The 23,757-nt window shown below is 38.3% G+C and overlaps 1 protein-coding gene across 3 annotated transcripts in view; it reads left to right on the forward strand.

Moving 5' to 3' along the window:
- Window positions 1-23,514, forward strand: part of nsd1a (nuclear receptor binding SET domain protein 1a) — a 124,040-nt gene extending 100,526 nt beyond the window's left edge. The window contains exons 18-22 of one of the 3 annotated variants that reach the window (XM_072263657.1): window positions 1,129-1,245; window positions 8,364-8,505; window positions 9,201-9,307; window positions 18,834-19,038; window positions 22,209-23,514. In XM_072263657.1, coding sequence (XP_072119758.1) covers window positions 1,129-1,245; window positions 8,364-8,505; window positions 9,201-9,307; window positions 18,834-19,038; window positions 22,209-22,474 — 837 coding nt within the window. In that variant the 3' untranslated portion in view covers window positions 22,475-23,514. Of the gene's footprint in view, window positions 1-1,128; window positions 1,246-2,605; window positions 2,743-8,363; window positions 8,506-9,200; window positions 9,308-18,833; window positions 19,039-22,208 lie in introns of those variants that run through there. The other 2 variants (XM_072263658.1, XM_072263659.1) reach the window with 2 other exon arrangements.
- The last annotated feature ends 243 nt before the right edge of the window (window positions 23,515-23,757 follow it).

The following is a 23,757-nucleotide window of genomic DNA, read 5'->3' on the forward strand; positions in this document are numbered from 1 at the left end:
GAGAATCTTTGATTATGGGTCATGATCTCAGGAAAAGAGGTTGACTATTTAAGGTTGAGGTAAGAAGTAGGTTCTTCAGAGAGGATTGTGAATCAATTTGTGCTACTGAGATGTCATGCTATATACATACACATACAAGGTTAGGTTGATGGATGTTTGTTCTAAAGAGATTATAGTAATCAGGCAGGAAAATGAGGTTCAGGCCTGATTGTAGTAGCGGTAATGGCAAAGCTATCAGAAACTTGGGAATAGAAATTACACTGTTTCCAAAATCAAAATCCTAACATAAGTGTTTTAGATCAGTAAAACCCTTACCTGAAAATCTTCAGGATTTGGAGCAAGTTTGTAATAGTTTTACATTAAATAAAAGTCAACGGTTCTGGTTTCTGTTCTATGAATTTCAGGGGGTGGTGAAAATAATGAATGAATAGACTGGGAATTTATCGTTGTTTTTTGTTTAGGAGTGAAACTTTTCGGAAATCTTGATGAAAATTGGATATGAAGAGAATATTTCAGTTTGAGTAAATCTAAAACAAGGCATAAATAAAAGATCTTTGTAGATAATAGGCAAATTGGAAGCATTTCTTGGAGCAGTTAGTTTACCATAAAGGAAGTAGGTGAGACCAATATCTTGTAAGCTTTCAAAAGCTAGACATGAAACACAATCCAATGGAAATATGGGAGAAAGCTTAGGTAAAGTATAAACTCTTATCTTGGACCGAACTATCCATTTCATTTAAATATTGTATTTTAGGATGAGCTAATCATTCCTCATATAATTTCTCCAGTTGTTCAACTTTGAATGAAAACTAACACTATTTTGATCTGAAGATTGTAAGAAGCTGCAAGTTTCAAAAGAATAATTTTGACACCGTTCCAGCAATTTGTTATTTATGTTTTTATTTAAAACATCCTCCAGTAACAAAATTCTTGATAGCCGTGGAGATTATACTGTCCATCCCCCATCTTCATAGTTCTAAGAAAGGGTTGGTGACCCAAGTTGTTAAACGGTTTCTCTTTTCACAGCATATGGTTGACTGACTGAATTCTGCCAGTATTTCTAGTTTAGATTTTAAGTGTTGATAACTTGTATGTTTATTTTCATTGTTAAATGTAACTCTTTTACAGGGACAATTTGTGAATGAATATGTTGGTGAGGTGATAGATGAAGAGGAGTGTTATGCTCGAATCAAATATGCACAGGAACATGACATCACCAACTTCTACATGCTAACTCTTGACAAGGTAGTAACTTGAAGGTTAAAACTATGAATTCAACTCAAGTGTCGACCCACACAGTCAGACACTAATCAGTAAGCAAAATCTGAAAGATGGGTATTGAAAAATCAATAATTATAGGTGAGAAAGAATGAATCTATACAATCTTAGTTTGTCACAAAGATTCATAATTAAGGGGTGTTATGGTACCATCTTAAACAACAGAGAATATTCTTTGTAGGCAGTGGTGTTATATCAATATCCTGAAGGCTAGCATTGATCAATACCTCAATTTGACCATCAATACTAGCAAGTCAAAAACTAGGCAATCTGTGACATTGGATTGTCAGGAGGCAAAAAAAAAGTTTTTCACCTACTATAAGACACAAGTCATTAGTTTGGCAAGGTGCCACATATGATGCTGCTAAACAAGATAAAAGCCATTAGTATTACAGGAAAGATATTAGCATGGATAGAAGATTAGCTGACTACCAAGAAGCAAAGAAGCAGAATGAAGGGGACATTTTCTGTTCAGCTGCTGGTGACTAGTGGTGTTCCACTGGAGTCTGTTGGGAACACTTCTTTTCAGGTTATATGTCAATGATTTGGATGAGAGAATAGATGGCTTTGTGTCCAAGTTTGCAGATGGACGGGCAAGTAGTGTTGAGAAAGCAGGTTGGCTGCAGAAGGGCTTGGAATAGGAGAACAGGCAAAGAAGTGGTAGATGGAATACAATGTAAGTAGGGCAAATGTGATGTCAACATTCATGTGAAGAGGATTAGAATATAAAAGCAAGGATGTAATGCTGAGGCATTGTAAGACATTGGTCAGACTGCACGCAATATTGTGAGCAGTTTTGGGCCCCTTATCTAAGAAAGAATATGCTGGCTTTTGGAGAGAGTCCAAATAAGGTTCCCTAGAATGACTGCAGAAATGAAAAGGTTAATATACAAGGTGTATTTGATGACTCTGGGGCTGTACCTGGAGTTTAGAAGAATAAGGGCGGATCTTATTGATACATATCAAGTACTGAAAGGTAGAGTGGGCATGGAGAGGATGTTTTCTATAGGTGGGGGGGGGGAATGTCTAGGATCAAAGAGCACAGCCTCATATTACAAGGATGTCCTTTTAGAACAGATGAGGAATTTCTTTAGCCAGGGGGTGGTGAATCTGGAATTCATTGAGTGCAGAGGTTGATAGATTTTTGATTGGTAATTGCATCAAAGGTTACAGGGAGAAGGCAGAAAAATGAGGTTGCGAGGGATCAGCCATGATGGAATGGTGGAACAGACTCAATAGGCAGAACGGCCCAATTCTGCTTCTGTCTTATGGTCTTATGATGTAGTATCCGCAGCTTGCTCATACAGTGTGTGTCTTGCACCAACAGCACTGAAGAACAGTTTATTCAGAGAAAGCAACTTCAGTGATCTGCACTCCATCCAATACTAGAACATCATGACTATCTACAAATTTGCTACATTTACTCACAAGGCTCCCAACACCTCCAAAATTCAAGAGGAACGGGATGATTCAAAGTTCAAGAGGAACGAGAACAGAACCAGCTGAAGGTTCCAGTCCCAAATCACAATTATTATACCTTTGGAAATTTATTGCCATTTCATCCTTGCTGGGTCTAAATTTTGAGTTTGCTCCCAGTAGCAGTCTGAAAACACCAACTAGATGTTTTGCAGCTGTTCAGGAAGGTGGTTTGCCATGGGCAATTAAGATTGGGAAACACATACCACACAATTGTTTCTATTGCATAAAGTTGTTCTTCAATCACAATAAGAAGTAATTTCAGAAAGATTGTGCTATATATGAAGATGCAGTGATTGACATCACCCGGAGAGAATATTCCAAATCTTAATAAGCAGTTGGGTATTTCGCCAGTGTTAAATATTCCTTCAGCCTCTTGAAACCAAATGTTTGCAAAATATGTGTAAAGTCAGTACCACCAAATCAAACACACTCCACATTCTACCAGGGAATAGTAATCAAAATGATAAGAGGCCATCAAAAATGTAATGGCTATAAGTGGGAAGTGGTTGGACTAGGGGAGAAAGGATGAAGTCAAATTAGGAAGAAATAAGTTTGGTGTAAATAGTGTCAAACAAGAAATCTGCTGGGAAAAGTCTGCTTGTGTATCATTACAGTAAAAAAGGATCTAGTGCTTTCCTGGTGTATATGATGAATAAACTCTTCTCTGGCTTCCAGCCAGGTACAGATATTGGTTATAACTGACGTTCAATGACAAACTCTGCCATCTGCATTTGCAGATGGCTTTTGGGACCGCCTGGTAAAGGAAGCCATTGAAATAAAAATAGAATCCTACTGATTGTGCATCATACAGACCGATATCTCTTTTGAATGTAGATTCAAAAATTTTTTCAAAAATTCTAGCAACCAGGTTAGAGAAGATATTACCTCAAATTATATCTATGGATCAAACCGGATTTATTAAAAATCGTTATTCATCCTTTAATATTAGGAGGTTAATGAATATTGTTTATACTCCCTCACTTACTACCCCGGAATGTATTATCTCACTAGATGCTGAGAAAGCCTTTGACAGAGTCGAATGGCCTTATTTATTTAATGTTCTTGAGAAATTTAATCTTAGTCTGACATTTATATCTTGGATTAAATTGTTGTATTACTCCCCGGTAGCCTCGGTTTGTACTAATAATCATAGATCTCCTTTTTCTCGTCTTTTTCGTGGTACTAGGCAAGGATGTCCTCTTAGTCCTCTACTTTTCAATATCGCCCTTGAACCTTTAGCAATTGCTATCCGTGACTCGCCCAATATTTTTGGTATTACCCGTGGAAACAAAACGCATAAATTATCACTATATGCAGATGATTTGTTATTATACATCTCCAATCCGGAGAAGTAAATTCCTGCTATTCTAGGTTTGTTGGCTCAATTTAGTAATTTTTCTGGTTACAAATTGAATCTTAATAAGAGTGAATTATTCCCCCTTAATAAGCAGGTACCTATTTATGGATGTTTACCATTTAAATTGGTTACTGATTCATTTATATATTTAGGGATAACAGTTACGAAAAAGTATAAAGATTTATTTAAAGCTAATTTTTTTACCTTTAATTGATCAGATTAAACTTCTGTTTACCAAATGGTCGCCAATCTCTTTGTCTTTGATTGGTCGGATTAATGCTATTAAGATGATCATTTTGCCCAAATTTTTATATGTATTTCAATTGGTTCCAATTTTTATCCCCAAATCTTTTTTCGATTAACGTAGACTCAAAAATTTCCTCATATATATGGTAGAATAAAAATCCTAGGTCAGGTAAAAGGTATTTACAGAAACCTAAAAAGGAGGGGGGGCTTGCCCTCCCGAATTTCAGATTCTATTATTGGGCAATTAATATTCGATATTTAAAATTTTGGTTATGAGATTTGGATGTATCTTTACATCCACAGTGGGTAAATCTTGAATGTAATTCATTACAAGGGTTTTCCTTGGGTTTGGTTTTAGGAACTTCGCTTCCTTTTACTTCTTCCAAATTGTATAAACAAATGAATAATCCAATAGTTAAGCATACTTTACGTATATGGTTTCAATTTCGAAGATTTTTTGGGTTTAATCAATTTATTTTAGCAAGCCCTATTATATCTAATTTCCTTTTTCAACCTTCCACTATGGATCAAGCTTACTTTGATTGGAAAACCAAAGGTATAATATGTTTTCGTGATCTATTTCTGGATAATTGTTTCATGTCTTTTGATCAACTTTCTAATAATATAACTTACCCAGATCTCACTTTTTTAGATATCTACAGATTAGAAACTTTTTAATTACTGTTTCTCCTAATTTTCCACACCCATATCCAATGGACACTTTGGAAAAAATTTTAGATTTAAATCTCTCTCAGAAAAGTGTTGTAGCAATTATATATAATATAATTATGAATTTATGTCCTGATGTTTCCAATAAAATTAAAGCTGACTGGGAAAGTGAACTTAACATTATTATACCAATTGAAAAATGGGAAAAAATTCTTCAATTGGTTAATTTATCCTCTATATATGTGCTAAACATGTGTTGATACAGTTTAAAGTAGTACACAGGGCTCATATGTCTAAAGTTAAACTATCTCATTATTATTATTATATAAATCCTATATGTGATAGATGTTATTCCAAGATAGCTTCTTTAACTCACATGTTTTGGTCATGTCCTTTGTTGGAAAAATATTGGAAAGACATTTTTGACTTTATTTCAAAGGTTTTGAATATAGACTTACAACCTCATCCAATTACTGCTATCTTTGGATTACCAATGATAGATTCAAATTATCTAACCTCTTCAGCACGTAGGATGATTGCATTTCTTACTTTAATGGCTAGAAGATCAATTTTGCTGAATTGGAAAGAGATTAACCCTCCTACGGTATTTCATTGGTTTTCACAAACGATGGTATGTTTGAATTTGGAAAAAATTAGAAGTGCGGTTTATGACCCTTCCATTAGATTTGAAAAAACTTGGAGGCCATTCATTCAGCATTTTCATTTGATGTAATTTGACCATTTCCAAGCTTGTTTTATTTCTCTGTACTGTTGGTTGAGAGGAATGGAGTCGTCGACACTAAGGTTTTCTTCTTTCCCATTTTCAAGTTGTTAGTATTGCCCAAGTCTTTTAGTTTAGTTGACTAATTCTGTTTAGTTTTTTGGGGGGATGGAGTTTGTTTTTTTTTCTTTTTTTTCTTTTTCATGATTTTTCTTTTTTTTTGCTTTGTATTATTCATTATTATTCTGCACGATTGGGAGCTTTGTTAATTTTTACTATTTGGTTTTACAATTACTCATTTTAAATGTAACAGTGTATCTCCTACTACTTGTATTTTTGCTTTGTTATGTTTTCATTCTATGAAAGTAATAAAAAGATTGAAAAGGAAATGAAATAAAACTAGAAGAAAAGAAATTTAACAAAGACAAAGGTCTCACTTTAAGTAAGAACTGGAATTCAATTGTAAACAAGGTGGGAGAGCAGAAACCTGATTGGATGAGGACTAACCTATCGGGAGGGACAGACTATGGGGGTATAAATACCACAGGCCAAAACATGCCGAGGCATCATCCCTGGAAGAAGATGGCAGAGTTTGTCATCAAAATGTCAGTTATAATTGATATCTGTACCCAGCTGGAAGCTCAAGAAGAGTTTATTCATCATTATGGTAATTACTGGGTAAAGCTGAGAGACTACAAAGCCAAAAGCTATGAAGGAAAGCTTTTCCAGGGAAATCAGATCATTTACTGTTGAGGATAAAATGGCCTGACATTTACTGTAACTACATTGCCTTAAGCAATCATCTGTGTCTGAGCTGTCATTCTTTTCTAAATTTTGACTTTAAGCGTCACCACTCAACACCTTACTGTCCTCGGGATTGTGAGTTAATCGTTGAATATATTTCTTTCCTCCATCTTCGCCATACTGTGCTCCAGTTAACCATTTCGCCAGCATTTAATATCCCTCAGCCTATTGAAACCAAAGGTTTCCAAAATACATTAGATTCATTGTATACAATATTACCCAAACAAGTAAAGCAAACTCAGCTTACTCAGTTTCTCCTCTTAACTGAAACACTCCATCCCAGGCAATATCCTGGTGAAGCTCCTCTGCTCCCTTTCCAGTTCAATTACACCCGTCATGTCCCCTGCTTTACGAACGTTCGCTTTACGCCACTTCGCTTTTATGAAAGACCTACATTAGTACCTGTTTTCACTAACTGAAAGAGGATTTTCACTTTTACGAAAAAAGACACTTGCTTTAAACTTGTGTTTACCCCAAGAAAGACTACCATGACCATGAAGTCTTGCGCGGGCAGGTGTGTGCGCATGCGTGTACGTGTCGATTTTTTTTTTCCTCTACAAACCGGTTTTGGCTAAATCTTCTCAATTCTGTTAAGTAAAACTACACTGTACATACGTTACAAAAGACTAAGGAGCTGGTGGTAGACCTGAGGAGGGCTAAGGCACCGGTGACCTCTGTTTCCATCCAGGGGGTCAGTGTGGACATGGTGGAGGATTACAAATATCTGGGGATACGAATTGACAATAAACTGGACTGGTCAAAGAACACTGAGGCTGTCTACAAGAAGGGTCAGAGCCGTCTCTATTTCCTGAGGAGACTGAGGTCCTTTAACATCTGTCGGACGATGCTGAGGATGTTCTACGAGTCTCTGGTGGCCAGTGCGATCATGTTTGCTCTTGTGTGCTGGGGCAGCAGGCTGAGGGTAGCAGACACCAACAGAATCAACAAACTCATTCGTAAGGCCGGTGATGTGTGTATGGAACTGGACTCTCTGACAGTGGTGTCTGAAAAGAGGATGCTGTCTAAGTTGCATGCCATCTTGGACAATGTCTCCCATCCACTACATAATGTACTGGGTGGGCACAGGAGTACATTCAGCCAGAGACTCATTCCACCGAGATGCAACACAGAGCGTCATAGGAAGTCATTCCTGCCTGTGGCCATTAAACTTTACAACTCCTCCCTTGGAGAGTCAGACACCCTGAGCCAATAGGCTGGTCCTGGATTTATTTCCTGGCATAATTTACATATTACTATTTAATTATTTATGGTGCAACTGTAACAAAAACCAATTTCCCTCGGGATCAATAAAGTATGACTATTTCTACTTTATATAGGCTGTGTATTTATCATATAATTCCTGCTTTTATTATATGTTAGTGTTAATTTAGGTTTTATGTGCTATTTGGTAGGTTATTTTTTGGGTCTGCAAACGCTGAAAAATTTTTCCCATATAAATTAATGGTAATTGCTTCTTCGCTTTACGCCATTTCAGCTTACGAACGGTTTCATAGGAACGCTCTACCTTCGGATAGCGGGGGAAACCTGTATTGTAACTAAAACTACACACAGTAACCTAGCTATTGTGTATCATTAACTGTTATTGAAAAATCATTTTTATATCTGTTCTGCCACTATCCCTTTGAAAAGTATCAATTTTGTAGGTATTTATATATTGCTATGTATATTACTAGAGACATTTAAAAAATCTTTATGATTATCGACTTTCAGTTTTTGATAAATTTGTATTGTGAATTTCTAAATTCTACAAAATGAGGCCAAGTTTACCTGTAAATTTATTATTAACAGGATCGTATAATTGATGCAGGCCCAAAAGGAAATTATTCGCGCTTCATGAATCACAGCTGCAAGCCAAACTGTGAGACACAGAAGTGGACAGTGAATGGTGACACTAGAGTTGGACTGTTTGCTTTGTGTGATATTGCTGTTGGTAAGAAATATTGTTATATGGTTAAGGGTTTAAGACATGCATCCATGAAGAATATACGTGCAATTGAATTCAATACAGAAACAGATGAAGTAAGATCCCAAACTAATAATAGAGAAGAGAAGTTTAATCATATAGCATCTGTTTTTGGGTGCTACATTGTCCAGTTACAGCATTACCCAGTTTAAATAGTGCTGGAGCCATTTTTCTGATTGAAATAGTGAAATTAAACCAAATGCTAATATTCATGGGACTTTCATGGTTTTTCTTCCCTGTTTTGAGGGTAGTAAATAATACGTGCAAAATGCCTTATCGGCATTAATTGGATTAGCTAACTGCAGCATGTGATCACTGTGAAATGTTCACAATAGAATGAAAGCGCATCATGACTCAATTGAGATTGATATCCTGAGAGCCAGTATGGGCGTAATGGGCCAAATAGTCTCCTATTATAAGAAATCTCAATTAATTTTAGAAAGTCATAACTTCTGGAGTATACCTTATTTCTGTGATGTGAATAATCTTTCAGGATGTTCAATGCTGAAACATAATATCCAAACATGTACCTTCAACTTAGCTAATTCATCAGAATATACAATTATAACACTTAGGAAGTTGGATGCTATTGTTTGAGTTTATTTATCAACAGTTGTACAGTGAGTCCAAGTATAAATCTAATGGCATTAATACTTTTACAGGATCTGAGCTAACGTTTAACTATCACTTGGAATGCTTGGGCACTGGAAAGACTGTATGTAAATGTGGAGCTCCAAACTGCAGTGGCTATTTAGGCGTGCAACCTAAGGTAGGGTGTCCAGTTCCTCTCGCTTACTGTAACTATTGCGGTACATCACATTCTAAGCTAGATACATTTTGTAATACAGTGACTTAAAGACAAATTTGAAGACTTATTTCTTCGTTGTCCACTTTAGCTTTCTATATGGTAGAGGTTAAACTTTGCTATAAATTAGAACGGGAATGCAAAAGCACTGCAATCACATAGCAGCTTTTCACTTCTGCAGATTGTTCTAATGTACTTATTAGCCAATTAAATACTATCCAAGATGACACTGGCAATATGGCAATGTTTTGCAGGCAGCTTACAAAACTATTAGCTATTTCACTAAATATACTACTTCTATACTGAGATCACTGCAATCCACAGCCTGTATTTTCTTTTGAGGGAGTGCTTTTAAACAGTCTGAACGATCTGATGTTTTTGTGGTCTCCTGAAGGATTCAGCAACTTAAAGACTCTTGAGAATGCAGGTACACCATTGTTATGGCAGGTGTTACTAAGTTAGACTTCGGGCCTGATTGAAGTATTGGGCCCAAAAGTGAAAAATGAACTGATGTTGAGCTGATTTAAGCACCGAGCCAGATTAAAAGATGAAAGCGCCATGGGCAGAAGTTGAATGGATGTTCACTTTACTTCTCTGTGTCAGCCAAAATTCCCGACCTGAGCCTGTCCCATCTGCCTGGGGTTGACCTGTCCCTGTCTGCTCACTGCTTTTATCAGGCAGGAGGTGCCAAGAGTTTTGGGTCCATGCCACCAGGTTCAGGAGTAGTTATTGCCACATGGCCATTGGGTTCCTGGGCTATCTTTACTCACCTCAGTGCTTAACAGACTCTGCAGCAATGGCCTGCAGCCATCAGTAGCCTGAACTGGCTTCATTTGCTTTAGGACTGAATTGGCTCCGTGGCTGTTGCCTCAGTTTTGGAGAGTCTGCAGTTTATGTTCTGTGTATTATATGTTTATTGTTTGTTTTTATTGCACATTGGATGTTTGTTGATCTTTGTTGTGTGTGTATTTTTTCATGGATTCTGTTGTGTTTTTTGTTTTGTTTTTACCTGTAATAAGGTGAATCTCAAGTTACATATACTTCAGTAATGAAATTTAATTTGAACTTTGACTTAGTAGGAAGACATAGCAGCCAATTTGGACATGACAAGGTCCCATACATGGCAAGTAAGATAGGTAGCCAGTTAATTTGCTTTTGATGTTACAGGCTAAGAAATTAATCTGAACTTGAACACTAGGAGATCCTTTTCTTTATTTAGTGTCAATTTCTTGAACAGGAGGAGAAGGCTGGATTTAGCAGCTCAACCAAGCATTAATGTGTTGGAATAATTTGTCCAAATCTATAGAGAAGTCAAAAGCATCTGATTAGGAGAGAGTGCTGCTACCTCATAGCTCCAGTGATCTGGGTTCTCTCCTGATCTTCAGAGCTGCCTGTGGGAAATTTACACCTTATCTATGTAATTGTGTGCATTCCCCCCCCTCCCCCCACAAGTTCTATAGTATATGGATTGCAGTTAATTGGGACACTAAGCAACTGCCCCATGATCCAGAATTTCATGGAAATAGTTAAAAGGCATAACAAAGACAAAATATGGTTTAACTGAGTAACAGATTGTGTATTTAAATGAAATACAAATAGATTAGAACAGGGGTCCCCAAGCCTTTTTGCACTGCGGACCGGCCAACCCGGGGAGGCGGGGGGAGGGTGGTAGGGTTGCCAACGGACAAGAGTAGCAGTCAAATACGTTGTGTTTACCCCTAGAAAGACTACAATGACCATGAAGCCTTGCGCGGGCACCAGTGCGCATGCGTGTACGTGCCTATTTTTTTCTGCAAATCGTTTTTGGCGATTCTGTTCGGGAGTGGGGTGCGGGTGTTAATCACGACCGGGATATAGGTAGTAAGTGGCTAATACACTCAATTCCGTTTCTAAAAGGGCTTATCTAACAAATTTAATATTAAACACACAGCGCATACTTTCCTGGCATGAATATAGTGATAAGTCAATTATCTGGGTAGGACAAGGGAGCTTGAAGTAAGTGTTGAACAAACTTCCAGTAGAAGTGGTAGAGGCAGGTTCGATATTATCATTTAAAGAAAAATTGGATAGCTATATGACAGGAAAGGAATGGAGGGTTATGGGCTGAGTGCAGATCAGTGGGACTAGGTGAGAGTAGCATTCGGCACGGGCTAGAAGGGCAGAGGTGGCCTGTTTCCATGCTGTAATTGTTATATAAGTCAATAGCATCGTAACATTTTAAGTAACGTTTGGATATTAAACACACAGCACATATTTTCCAGTATGAACATATAAAATCATTGTAACACACCAATATCGCTGAATTAGTGGGAGCCCTGGGCTGAATACTTGTTCCCTGCAACAACACGGTCCCATCGAGGGGTGATGGGAGACAGCGATACTCGAAGGGGATTCCTTATGTCCAGTCTATTCCATAGTTTAGTTTTTGTTGCATTCATTGCAGAGATATGTTGGAAATGGTAGCAACGTTTTCACTGCTTTCGTGGCTATCTCAGGATATTTAGCCTTGACTTTGATCCAGAATGCTGGCAGAGATGTTATGTCAAACATACTTTTCAGCCTGCCAACATTTGCAAGCTCGAGGAGTTGTTCATCTTCCTGCGCTAACATGGATGACACGCGGGTAATGACCTTGCATGCTCAACAATGCGTGACAGGGAATGAGGAAAGATTTCCTCGCGGCCCGGTAGCACATGCTTTGCGGCCCGGTGGTTGGGGACCGCTGTATTAGAACACTACCAATACTGCTATAGTGTTTAAAAAAACTGTATTAGTTCCTAATGATTATCAATGGAAGAGTTCATTGCTGCGGTGTTCTTTTGACTGTAAATGAAAAAAAATCAGTGCAGATAATGGACTACCTTCTTTTCCTTCCTGCATAAAGTAGATATATAAAAAACAAAATGATCAGAAATCACTTTCTTGAGTGCATCATTCAGCCCAAAGCACATGCAACTGACCCTGTTTAAAAACTATTTGCTTTGTATCTTCTAATGGCTGTTCCTGGAATCTCAAAGCCTGGATGCTTGAAATCACTGAGCAAAACAGTTTTGAATTGTCATACTGCTTATTTCTTGCCAACTATCAGTGACAAAGATCACTGCTTTTTGATCACAAACACACAGAGCTGATGCTATTTTAAAAACTTTATTCTAAGCACGGTGTAGTCTACTGGCCACACAGTGTATGTGACTGAGACTAGTTCAAGATTGTTTGGCAATAGCCTTCTGTCCCAATTAAGTGGAATAGTGTTCCAAATAAACGGGGAGTGCCTGCTATTTTCTCAACTAGTTATTGTTCTTTAAGAAGTGTCCCAAACAAATGGTTGCCCCAATTAACCAATGGTCCAATGAACTGGAATCCACTGTATGTTAATTAACATCTATAAATTGCTTCCGAAGTAGGTGCACAGAGAATTACTAGGCATGAACAAATGGTAGAGCACTAAAGAGGTTGATGTACAGTGGGACCTTGGAAGTTCCTTGAAAGTGGCAACACCTGTAGATAGGGTGATGATTTACCTCTGCAGGTGAAAGCATAGAAAAGTGATGAAAAGTGCAACTTTATCAAACACTGATTAAACTGCACTTGTATAGTGTACAGTTTTAGTCTCCACACTAGAGCAAGGATGTGGTTGTGCTGGAGAGAACGCAGAGGAAATTCAACAGGCTGGGTAAGAGGACTTCAGTTATGGGATTATCCCAGAATGGATAGGCTCAGCATGTTTTCCCTGAAATTAAGGAGATTGGGGGAGATCTGAAAAGAGTTACAATGCCTGTAAAAAGTATTCTACCACCTTCCCCCCAACCCACCCCAAGAAGTGTTCATGTTTTACAACATTGAATTGCAGTGGATTTAATTTGGCTTTTTTGAGACTAATCAACAGAAAAGATACTTTTATGTCAAAGTGAAAACAAGTTTCTACAAATTGGTTTAAATTTATTATGATTATGAAATACAAAATAATTGATTGCATAATTACTCACTCCCTTCAAGTCCGTATTTAGGAGATGCACCTTTGGGAGCAATTACAGCCTTGAGTCTGTGTGGTTAGGTCTCTATCAGCTTTGTACATCTGGACACGGAATTTTTCCTCATTCTTTGCAAAACTGCTCAACCTCTGTCACATTGCATGGGGACCATGAGTGAACAGCCCTTTTCAAATCCAGCCACAAATTCCTAACTGGGTCTGGTCTCTGACTTGGCCACTCTAGGACTTTAACTTTCCTCCTATATTTTGCTGTATTCATTTTACCCTCGATCTTCACAAGCTTTCCAGGGCCTGCTGCAGTGAAGCATCCCCACAGCATGATGCAGCCACCACCAAGCTTCACAGTATGGATGGTGTGTTTTTGATAATGTGCAGTGTTTGGCTTACACCAAGCATAGCGTTTAGTCTGATGGCCAAAAAGCTCAAATCAGACCATCAAACCTTCTTCCAGCTGACTTCAGAGTCTCCCACATGCCTTCTGGCAAAGTCTAGCCAAGATTTCATGTGAGTTTCTTTTTTCAAGTGGCTTCTCATTGCCACTCTTCCATAGAGCTGGAACAGGTGAAGTACCCAGACAACAGTTGTTGCATGCACAGTCTCTCCCATCTCAGCCACTGAAGCTTGTAATTCCTCCAGAGTTGTCATAGGTCTCTTGGTGGCCTCCCTCACTAGTCCCCTTCCTGCATGGTCAGTCTGTTTTTGAGGACAGCCTGCTCTGGGCAGATTTACAGCTCTGCCATATTCTTTCCATTTCTTGGTTATTAACTTAACTGTTCTCCAAGGGATATTCAGTGACTTGGATATTTTCTTGTATCCCACTCCTGACTGATGCTTTTCAATAACCTTTTCATGAAGTTGCTGGGAATGTTCTTTTGTCTTCATGTTGTAGTTTTTGCCAGGATACTGACTTCCCAGCAGTTGGATCTTCCAGCTCGAGGTGTATTTTTACTACAATCAATTGAAATACCTTGACTGCGCACAGGCGATCTCCATTTAACTAATTTTGTGACTTCAAAAACCAGTTGGCTGCACCAGTGATGATTTGGTGTATCATATTAAAAGGAGGGGGTGAATACTTATGCAATCAATTATTTTGTGTTTTATATTTGTAATTAAGTTAGATCACATTGTAGAGATCTGTTTTCACTTTGACACAAAAATGTCTTTTTCTGTTGATCAGTGTCAAGAAAAGCTAAGTTAAATCCACTGTGATTCAATATTGTAAAACAATAAAGCATGAACTCTTCTAAGGGTATTGAATACTTTTTATAGGCACACTGCATATTAATTATAAAAGGCAGTGATAAGGTAGGTAGTCAGAATGTATTTTTCATGGTAGCGGTGTCAAGATAAGAGGAAAGAGTTATAAAGGGCAATTTTTTGCACATAGAGTGGGTGATATCTGGAACCATCTGCCAGTGGAATCAGAATCAGGTTTATTACCACTCACGTAGTAATTAGTTGTAATTACTATAAGGTACAAAATAAATAGTGCAAAACAAAAGTAATAACATTCAGAAATCAGATGGTGGAGGGGAAGAAGCTGTTCCTGAATCATTAACTGTGGCCCTTCAGGCTCCTTTACCACTTCTCTGATGGTAGTAATGAAAAGCGATTTATGCCCCCAGATGGTGAGCAAAGGTCCTTGGTGATGGATGCTTTCTTTTTTTTTTTGAATTATGAGGACACTCAGTCCTTGTTTATTGTCATTTAGAAATGCGTTAAAAATGATACAATATTCCTCCAGAATGATACCACAAGAAACACAAGACAAACCAAGACTAAAACTGACAAAACCACATAATTATAATATATAGTTACAACAGTGCAAAGCAATACCATAATTTGATAAAGAGCAGACCATGGGCACGGTAAAAAAAAAGTCTCAAAGTCCCAATAGCCCCATCATCTCATGCAGACGGTAGAAGAGAGAATCTCCAAGCACCACAAACTTGCCAATGCAGCACCATTGGAAGCACTGGACCATAACGGACTCTGAGTCTATCCGAATACTTCGAGCCTACGACCAGCCCTCCAACACCCAAGCACTGAGCGCCATCCTCTGCCGAGTGCTTGGACCCCGCCCTGGCTGCCGAGCAACAAGAAAAGCTGAGGGCTTGGGGCCTTCACCTCCGGAGATTCTGGATCACACAGTAGGAGAAGATGGATGCTTTCACACCACTTCTTAAATAGGTTAATGATGGGAAGGGTTCTGTCTGTGATGGAATGGACTGAGTCTACGAATCTATACAGCCTTTTGCGATCCTGTGCATTGGAGCCTCCATGACAGGCTGTGATGCAATCAGTCAGAGTGCTCTCCACTGTACATCTATAGAAAGTTGCAAGAAACTTTGGTGATATACCAAATCTTCTCAAACACTTAATGAAGTAGAGCTGCTTCTAAGTAACCCTTTCGTGATTGCTTCTAGCTTCTTTGTGTTGGGTACTGGACAGATCCTCCAAGTTGTTGGCACCCACTACTTTAAAGCTATTCACACTTTCCAATGAAGAAAATTTTCAGTGAGGACTGGCATGTGTTCTCCTGACTTCCTGTTTCTGAAGCCATAGGCAATTCCTTGGTTTTTTGGCATTGAATGTGAGGTTGTTGTTATGACACCACTCATTTAGTTGATCTGACTCATTCCTGAACACCACTTTGTTGACATCTGAGATTCTGCAAACAACAGTGATGTCATCTGCAAATTTATAGAGGCTGTTTGAGCTGTGCATAGCCACACAGTATAGAGAGAGTAGAGCAATGGGCTGAGTGCACGTTTTTGTGATGCACCTTTGTTGATTGTAAGTGAACGATCTTCAACTTCCTTATCTCTGGTGTCCTAATGAAAAAGTTGAGGATTGCTTTTGAGAAGTACAGAGAACCAGGTTTAGAAGCTTGTTGATTAATACTGAGAGGATGATGGCATTGAATGCCAAATATTGACATGATCCTACGTTTTAGGCTGATCTGCACATGGGTTTCAGGAGAAGCTAGCAAGGTTGAGTCAGAATTGTCTCAGTGATAGGAAGCAGAGGGTGATGGTTGAAAGCTAATTCTCTGACTGGAGGCCTGTGACTAGTGGAGTACCTTAGGGATCGGTGTTGGGATCTTTGTTATTTGTTATTTTTTATGTATGTAAATGATTTGGATATGAATATACATGGTATGATTAGCAAGTTTCCTGATGATACTAAATTAGGAAGCATTGTGGGTTACAATGAACCAGTAGAAGATCACGATCAGTTAGGGAGATGAATTATGGATTAGTGAATGGATTTCAGCTTTGATAAGTGTGAATTGATGGATTTGGACCAGGACACGACTTGTACAGTGAATGGAGAATGGATTTAACCAGGTAGGTGTGACAACAGATTCATCACCATTGTAAACATGTCCTTAGCATATTCCTTGTTCCTTTCTTCCTGAAGAGTACAGATGCAAGCCCTCTCACCAGATATCTTACACCTCTGCCCTCACGGCAGATCAAATATACCATATGTTCCAGACACCTGTCCAACCTGTTTATCTTTTTGCCTTTAGTGCCAGTATCTGAGCTAGGCTCTTGAATATTCAGAGTTTAGAAGGATACAGTCTGGTTATAGGCAAATAGAATCAATTAGGTGGACAAAAAGATTGGCATTAGTGTGGAGGGCCAAGGGGCGCTTGACTGTATTACTCTAGGTGTCAGACCCAATACATTTGGATTGGGGAGTGAAGTTAAGGGGATTTATAGTGGGGAGGTTGTTGGGAGTAATATGAAATTTAGATGATCTGTCGTCATCACTTGCAATGAAGGCAAGCATATTTAAAAGGTGTGTGCCTGGTACTCAGGGAATGCAACAGTGTAAGTGCTTGTCAAGAGTGAACTAAGATTTCATTATGCGATAGATGGGTGAATAGAGGTAATATAAACATGTGTTTCCTGTGGAGATTTGCAGTGTCCTATGTTCAGCCTCACCTTTCACTTGGGTTGCTCATTGACTAAAGAGAGAGAAAACTTTACCCTACAGCCTTCAGGCACTGAGCATAGAAGGATCTTTCTTCTCTGATTGGTCCATGTTTCCTGAAATACATAGGAAATAATTCACTGCTGTCACTGTAATTGGCTAATGACATTGCTAAATTCATGAAACTACATATTTCGATTTGTTATGAGTGAGAAATTCTGTATTTGAGGCACCATGGTAGCATAGCGGTTAGCGCAAATCTATTACAGCTTGGGGGAATTATAGTACAGAGTGCCGTCTGTGAGAGAGTTTGTACGTTCTTCCTGTGTGAGCATGAGTTTCCCCTGGGTGCTTCGTTTTCCTCCCACAGTGCAAAGACATACTGGTGGGTAGGTTAATTAATTGGTCATTGAAAATTGTCCTGTGATTAGGCTAGGGTTAAATCGGTGAGCTGTATCTCAATAGGTAAATATATATGGTTGTGTGGATGAGGTGATGGTTATGGGGTGTTGGGTTGAGGCGGGGGGAGTTCAAGAAGGAAGGGTATGTCATGGAGTGCTGGAGCAGGAGGCCTTATCTTTGGAGAGTAGATTTGAGTGCTGGATCGGTCATATTATTGAGGTCATGGTAGCTTGTCTGAATTGCTCCAATTAAATCCTGGAGGTCAACATTTCCAAGACCTTCTCACTCTAGTCTTCAAATCCTTGTGACTCCTTTGTACATAGCTTCATACTTCATCGCATATTTTATGAACGAAGTTGTTTATGAGTAGTAAAACGGGAAGTTACTCATTTCCTTCCTGCTCTATCTTAAATGGCAACCATACTATCTATTTGCTTCTGTTAGGATGGTTTGGTAAAGACCCTTTTTGAAGGGTAGAACCTCCATGAAATTCAGAGCAAGTATCATGACCTGCACTTCCGACATGTACTCAGTGGCCTTTATTAGGTACTTCCTGTACCTAATAAAGTGGCCAGTGAGTGTATGTTTGTGGTCTTCTGCTGTTGTAGTTCATCCACTTCAAGGATCAGCTTTGCTGTGCATTTCAAGATGCCTTTCTGCATAATATTGTTGTAGACTGGTTATTTGAGATATTGTTGCCTTTCTTTTGTAGCATTCTCTATAAACTCTAGAGACTTGTGTGAAAATCCAAGGAGATCAGTTTCTGAGATGCTCAAACCACCCTATCTGGCACCAACAATCATTCCACAGTCAAAGTCATATTTCTTCCCCATTCTGATGTTTGCTCTGAGTAACAACTGAATCTCTTGACCATATCCCCATGCTTTTATGTATTATGTTGCTGCCACGGGATTGGTTGATTGGCTACTTGCAAGAACAATCAGGTGTGCTGTACCTAATAAAGTGTTCACTGAGTGAATGAACGATTTACCCATAAAATGTACTTAGAATGTTGAATTATGGTTTTTGTCATTAATTACCTGAGAAGTTGACTTCGTAACAATAATTATTTCTATAATGAAGCTAATGAGTTTCTGGGAAAACTTCTGACTCAGTGTTTTTAATAATTTGCCCTTCTTTTTACCTCATTAGAACATACCGAACTCCACAGATGAAAAGAAGGTAAAGAAAAGGCAAATGCCTCCAAGAAAGCGCAAGCAGCAGTCTGAAATAGTGAGAGATCATGAGGAAGAATGTTTCCGTTGTGGAGATGGTGGGCAGCTAGTCATCTGCAAGAAGCCTGGATGCCCTAAGGTGTACCATGCTGATTGTCTGATCTTGAGCAAGCGCCCTGCGGGTGAGCGACTGAACAGATCTCTCCAATTTGCATGAAAGATGAAAAATAAGACTGCTACTCAATAGTCAATAATTAATCGTAGGATTAAAAATAATTAATGGAAATTAGTTGCAATTTTAAATAAAATACCAGTGCATTAAAATTCCACTAATCCAGCATACTCCAGATTTTGCTGCCAAACTACAAATTTACTAGATTACACCAACACGCTTTGAATTCACATTTTCAGGTGTAAATTCAAATGTTAACATTATTATAAATAATGCACTATAATAATTATAATCAGGTAGTGGAAAGGAGGTACTATAAACATAGCCTGGTGAGCCAGTTACCAGACCTTCAGATTAGATACTGTACTTTTGAAACACTTACATTTTTAATGTCTCATTAGAAAATTCTTGTCTCTTACAAACTGCAGAAAAATTTGAAAGCCTTACTTTGCTCAAATCTTTCTGTGAACTTAAGCTGTTCTCTGTAACCACCCTGACGTATTTATAGTCCTCCAATTCATACCTTGTGCTTATTCCTTAGCTGTACCATTAGTGGTCTTAGCAAATAATAGTTACTTATGTTTGAATGAGCTTCCTGCAAAGGTGGGGGAGCATGGAGCCAAGAGATGCAAAGGGACTTAGGAATCCTTGTACAAGACTCTCAGGAGGAAGAATATAAAAACAAGGAGATGATACTCAAGCTTCATAAAACACTAGTCAGGCCACACTTGGAGTATTGTTAACAGTTTTGGGCCCCTTATCCCAGAAAGGATGCATTGTCATTGGAGAGAGTCCAGAGGAGGTTCACAAGGATGATTCCGGGAGTGAAGGGGTTAACATATAAGAAGTGTTTGGTAGCTATGGGCTTATACTCACTGGAACTTAGAAGAATGTATGGGGACATCATTGAAACCTACCAGATGTTGAAAGGACTAGATAAGGTGGTTGTGAAGAGTGTGCTTCATCTGATGGGGGTATCCAGAACTAGAGGGCACAGCCTCAGAATTGAGGGGTGACCTTTTAGAGCAGAAGTAAGGAGTAATTAACTTAGCCAAAAAGTGGTGAATCTGTGGAATACTCTGCCATAGACTGCAGTTGAGGCCAATTCCATTGGTATATTTAAAGTGGAGGTTGGTAGATTCCTGATTGGTCGGGGCATTAAGGGATATGGTGAGAGGCCAGGTGTATAGGGTTGAATGGGATCCGGGATCAGCCATGATCAAATGGTGGAGCAGACTCGAGGGGCTGAATGGCCTAATTCTGCTCCTATGTCTTATGGTCTTATGGATCCATTTAGATTGATCCTTACTGTCCAATTGTAGTTGTTGCTGATCAGATTTGATTACGGTGAAGTGTCAGTTTTGTTGTCATGTAAAGAACGTGTATCACCACCAGACTGGAGTCGGATACAGGCAGAATTATAGACCCAATGAGAGAGGGACTGCAGGAGAATTTAACAGGTTGTGTTCGAGGGGTGGAGGTGATCAAACAGATTCACTGTTGGTGCAGGTATGATTGAACTTGGTGGAGTAGGTACTCAGAACATCATTGGTGAAGTAATAACAATGAGTGATAATAACAAAGACATCAATCGGGAGGAAGAACATTACCACAGGTACCTCGACAGTGATCCAGATGGAATCCATCCCTTTGATGCCAAAATAGACCTTAGCTTTTCAATGAAACCTGCTTTCTTGGAGGTCCGAAAAGTGTGGTAGAATTTTGCAAGTGAGGTCAAATGTTACGTATTATTCTGTTGTAACATCCATATAGCCACTTTGTCATATGCAAAGTAGTGTCAGCAACAGTTGGGTTATCTTCTCTGTTCTAATCTGAAATGGGTCTCTAGATGCAAAAAAAATTAAGTAATTCACTCCTAATAGTTGCTGAATTTCATCCTCCTGTTGTGACAATCTTTATTCGTAATTCCATAAATGGTAGCTTACTCACTTGTTATTGTTGAACTTGTGTGTTTTTCTCTACCGATGGAAGTAAATGTCCAAATTTGCTTATCCATGAGAGCGGAGCGATCTTGGCTATTTTGAATATGGGAATTCATCAAGTTAGATCAAAATATTAAAGGTTATTTACAGAGCATTGATTTGCAAAGTCATTACAAAATGTCTCGCTTTCAAAGTAGTACATTGTACATAATGTACACATTGTACCCAAATTTTTGCTTAAATGTTTTCCAGGGATGCAACCCTTTTATAAATTGATGAACATACTTAGTTTATGTTGCTCTAATTTCCATGATATGCTGGTGTTATCTCTTAAAAACTCAAATCACATCATTCTCTTTTCTCACCTTCTGATTTTCCTTACTTCTAATAGTCTGGAGTTTTATTTGTATTATTTAAGTGAAAGGTTTTACTATAGAAATACTAACTACCTAATTTTCACGCTTTTCTCTATCCTGGTTTGGCCTTGCCTTTCTTTATCTTCCTGGATCCATATCAAGGTATTGAACCACATCAATACCTGCTTAGTATCTGCAAATAAATTTATTTATAAATGCAGTGAAGGAAAAAGAGTAACTGGTCCAGAGTTTAATCAGATTGAACATCTAAATGTAACCAATCTCTTAAAATAGAATTATATAAGTGCTAAACTGTGATTTGCTCTTTAGACTTAAGTGCTCTGACATCATTAGTCTTGTAGGCTTTTACTAATTCTGCATTTTAATTCTTTCTCGGATTGTCACTGAATTAAGAGCTCACCTCCCACCACAACAACAACAGGTTCCTTATTATGTAGAACAAATTTGGTCTTCCAGAAGCCAGAAAATTTAATTTTTCACTTTTAATCGTGTTTGATGTACATAACACAGTGAAATAGAATCCTTGACTGAATATGAGTCTTACTGATGCTGTTTTCTTAGAGACAATGGCTTTAATTTGGATGGAGCAGTTTTTTAAAAAAATTTTTAAATTGAGTAAGGTAGTGAAGCGCATAAATTGGTTTATTTTTTCATGCAATGACTGCTGGTGAGTTAAGTTAGCTTATTATTGTCATGACTGTTATGATTGTCCTTGTATCAGTTTGTGCGGAAGTGAGGGGTGGGGGAGAAAGCAATTTCTATTATTATTGTATGATTACTAGTGCTTTTGGTGCACATTATGTTCACATATATTCCTACCTACACAAAATTTCTGATCACTTCTCCTGTTTTGTTATTAGGTAAATGGGAATGTCCGTGGCATCAATGCGACGTGTGTGGGAAAGAGGCAGTTTCTTTCTGTGAGCTGTGTCCCAGTTCTTTCTGCACGGACCATAGGGACGGAGCACTATTCATCTCCAAACTAGATGGCCGACTTAGCTGTAATGAACATGATCCATGTGGCCCAGTTCCTTTGGAACCAGGAGAAATTAGAGAGATTATGCCACCACCTAACAGCCATCTATTACAGACTTTACAGTCATCAGAATCCCTGTATATTCGGTGAATGGAGTGCCCATTTATGCGGTCCTTCTTGCTGAAGTGTGCATTTGTGCCAGTGTACACATATGGATGGAGTCAATTTAGCTGACAGATGCAAGATGCATAATTCCATTAGCTATAGGTTACTTGTACTGAGTTAAATGAACTTGGACAATGTAAAATTAAACCACATGTTCACCTTCCTAATATCCTCAGAACAATTATACTTGGATTTATACCTGGGACATAAAACAGGCATACTCAGGTCAAACAAGAATTTTGGTTAAACCAACAGCAAGGCCAGTTATTTTTTGACCCCAGTGAACCTAGTTATGTGTAGCTTTTTAATGTGATGTACTATAATGCTCACTTAACATAGGATCAGGAAATTCATCTAGCATGTTTTTGAATTGTATGCTTATTCTAGTTCCATACCTAGAAGTAGGTGATCACTGAAAGCAGTAGTTGCCATGTGCTGTAATCAATGCATCTTGTGGACTAGTAAATTCAATTAATTGATTAAATCTGCTTTCTCCTAGCACTTGTTCAACGATGGCATCACAATAACACTTCATTTAAATTGATAAATGAAAATCATTATCCGTCACTCAAGGTTACTGCCCGGGAAATGGATGGTACAAAGTTAGGCATTTTTATTTCACTTCTAGAATCAAGTTCAAATCCATTTCATTTCAGAAGAATGAAATTCTCCATGTCTTGTTCAGAACAAGGGTTTAGAACTTTGTCCAATCTATTCTGGAAATTAGTCATGAAACTAGCTTAGATGCAGGAAGCAAAGTTCTATTTCAACCTGTGCAGAGTTAGCATTTACCAATCAAGATCCAAGTTTAAATTGTCTCTGAATCCAGCACTAATTCTTGATCATATTGCTCACTGAGTTGAACTTATTGCTGATGGAACAATGAAGTTGGGTATACTGTTTTGAATTTTCCCTGGGTAATACCAAGCCTCAGTGTAACAAAAAAAAAACAAGAAAATTGTATGAGTGTGTTTGGTCCTCATTGTGAGCATACATTTACAAAATAAATATTAAAGCAGAAGTTATTTTTTTAAGCATTGGTGGAAAGATTAGCTGAGCTACAACATGCTGACAAAAATCACAGCCTTGGTGTTCAAATAACATCACCTTTTTGCTGAGGTGATATTTCTTTGCCAGTTTCATGCTAAATGTCTAGTGCATTTTACTGAGATGTGGTATCTCAGCCAACTTCAGTCAACCTAGCCAGTTGATGGTGAAGGCAGATGTCATTTAACTGGAGAATTTTGCTGTCAGCATTTTGAAGTGTT

Source organism: Mobula birostris, chromosome 7, assembly GCF_030028105.1.
Source record: "Mobula birostris isolate sMobBir1 chromosome 7, sMobBir1.hap1, whole genome shotgun sequence".
Lineage (NCBI taxonomy): Eukaryota > Metazoa > Chordata > Chondrichthyes > Myliobatiformes > Myliobatidae > Mobula > Mobula birostris.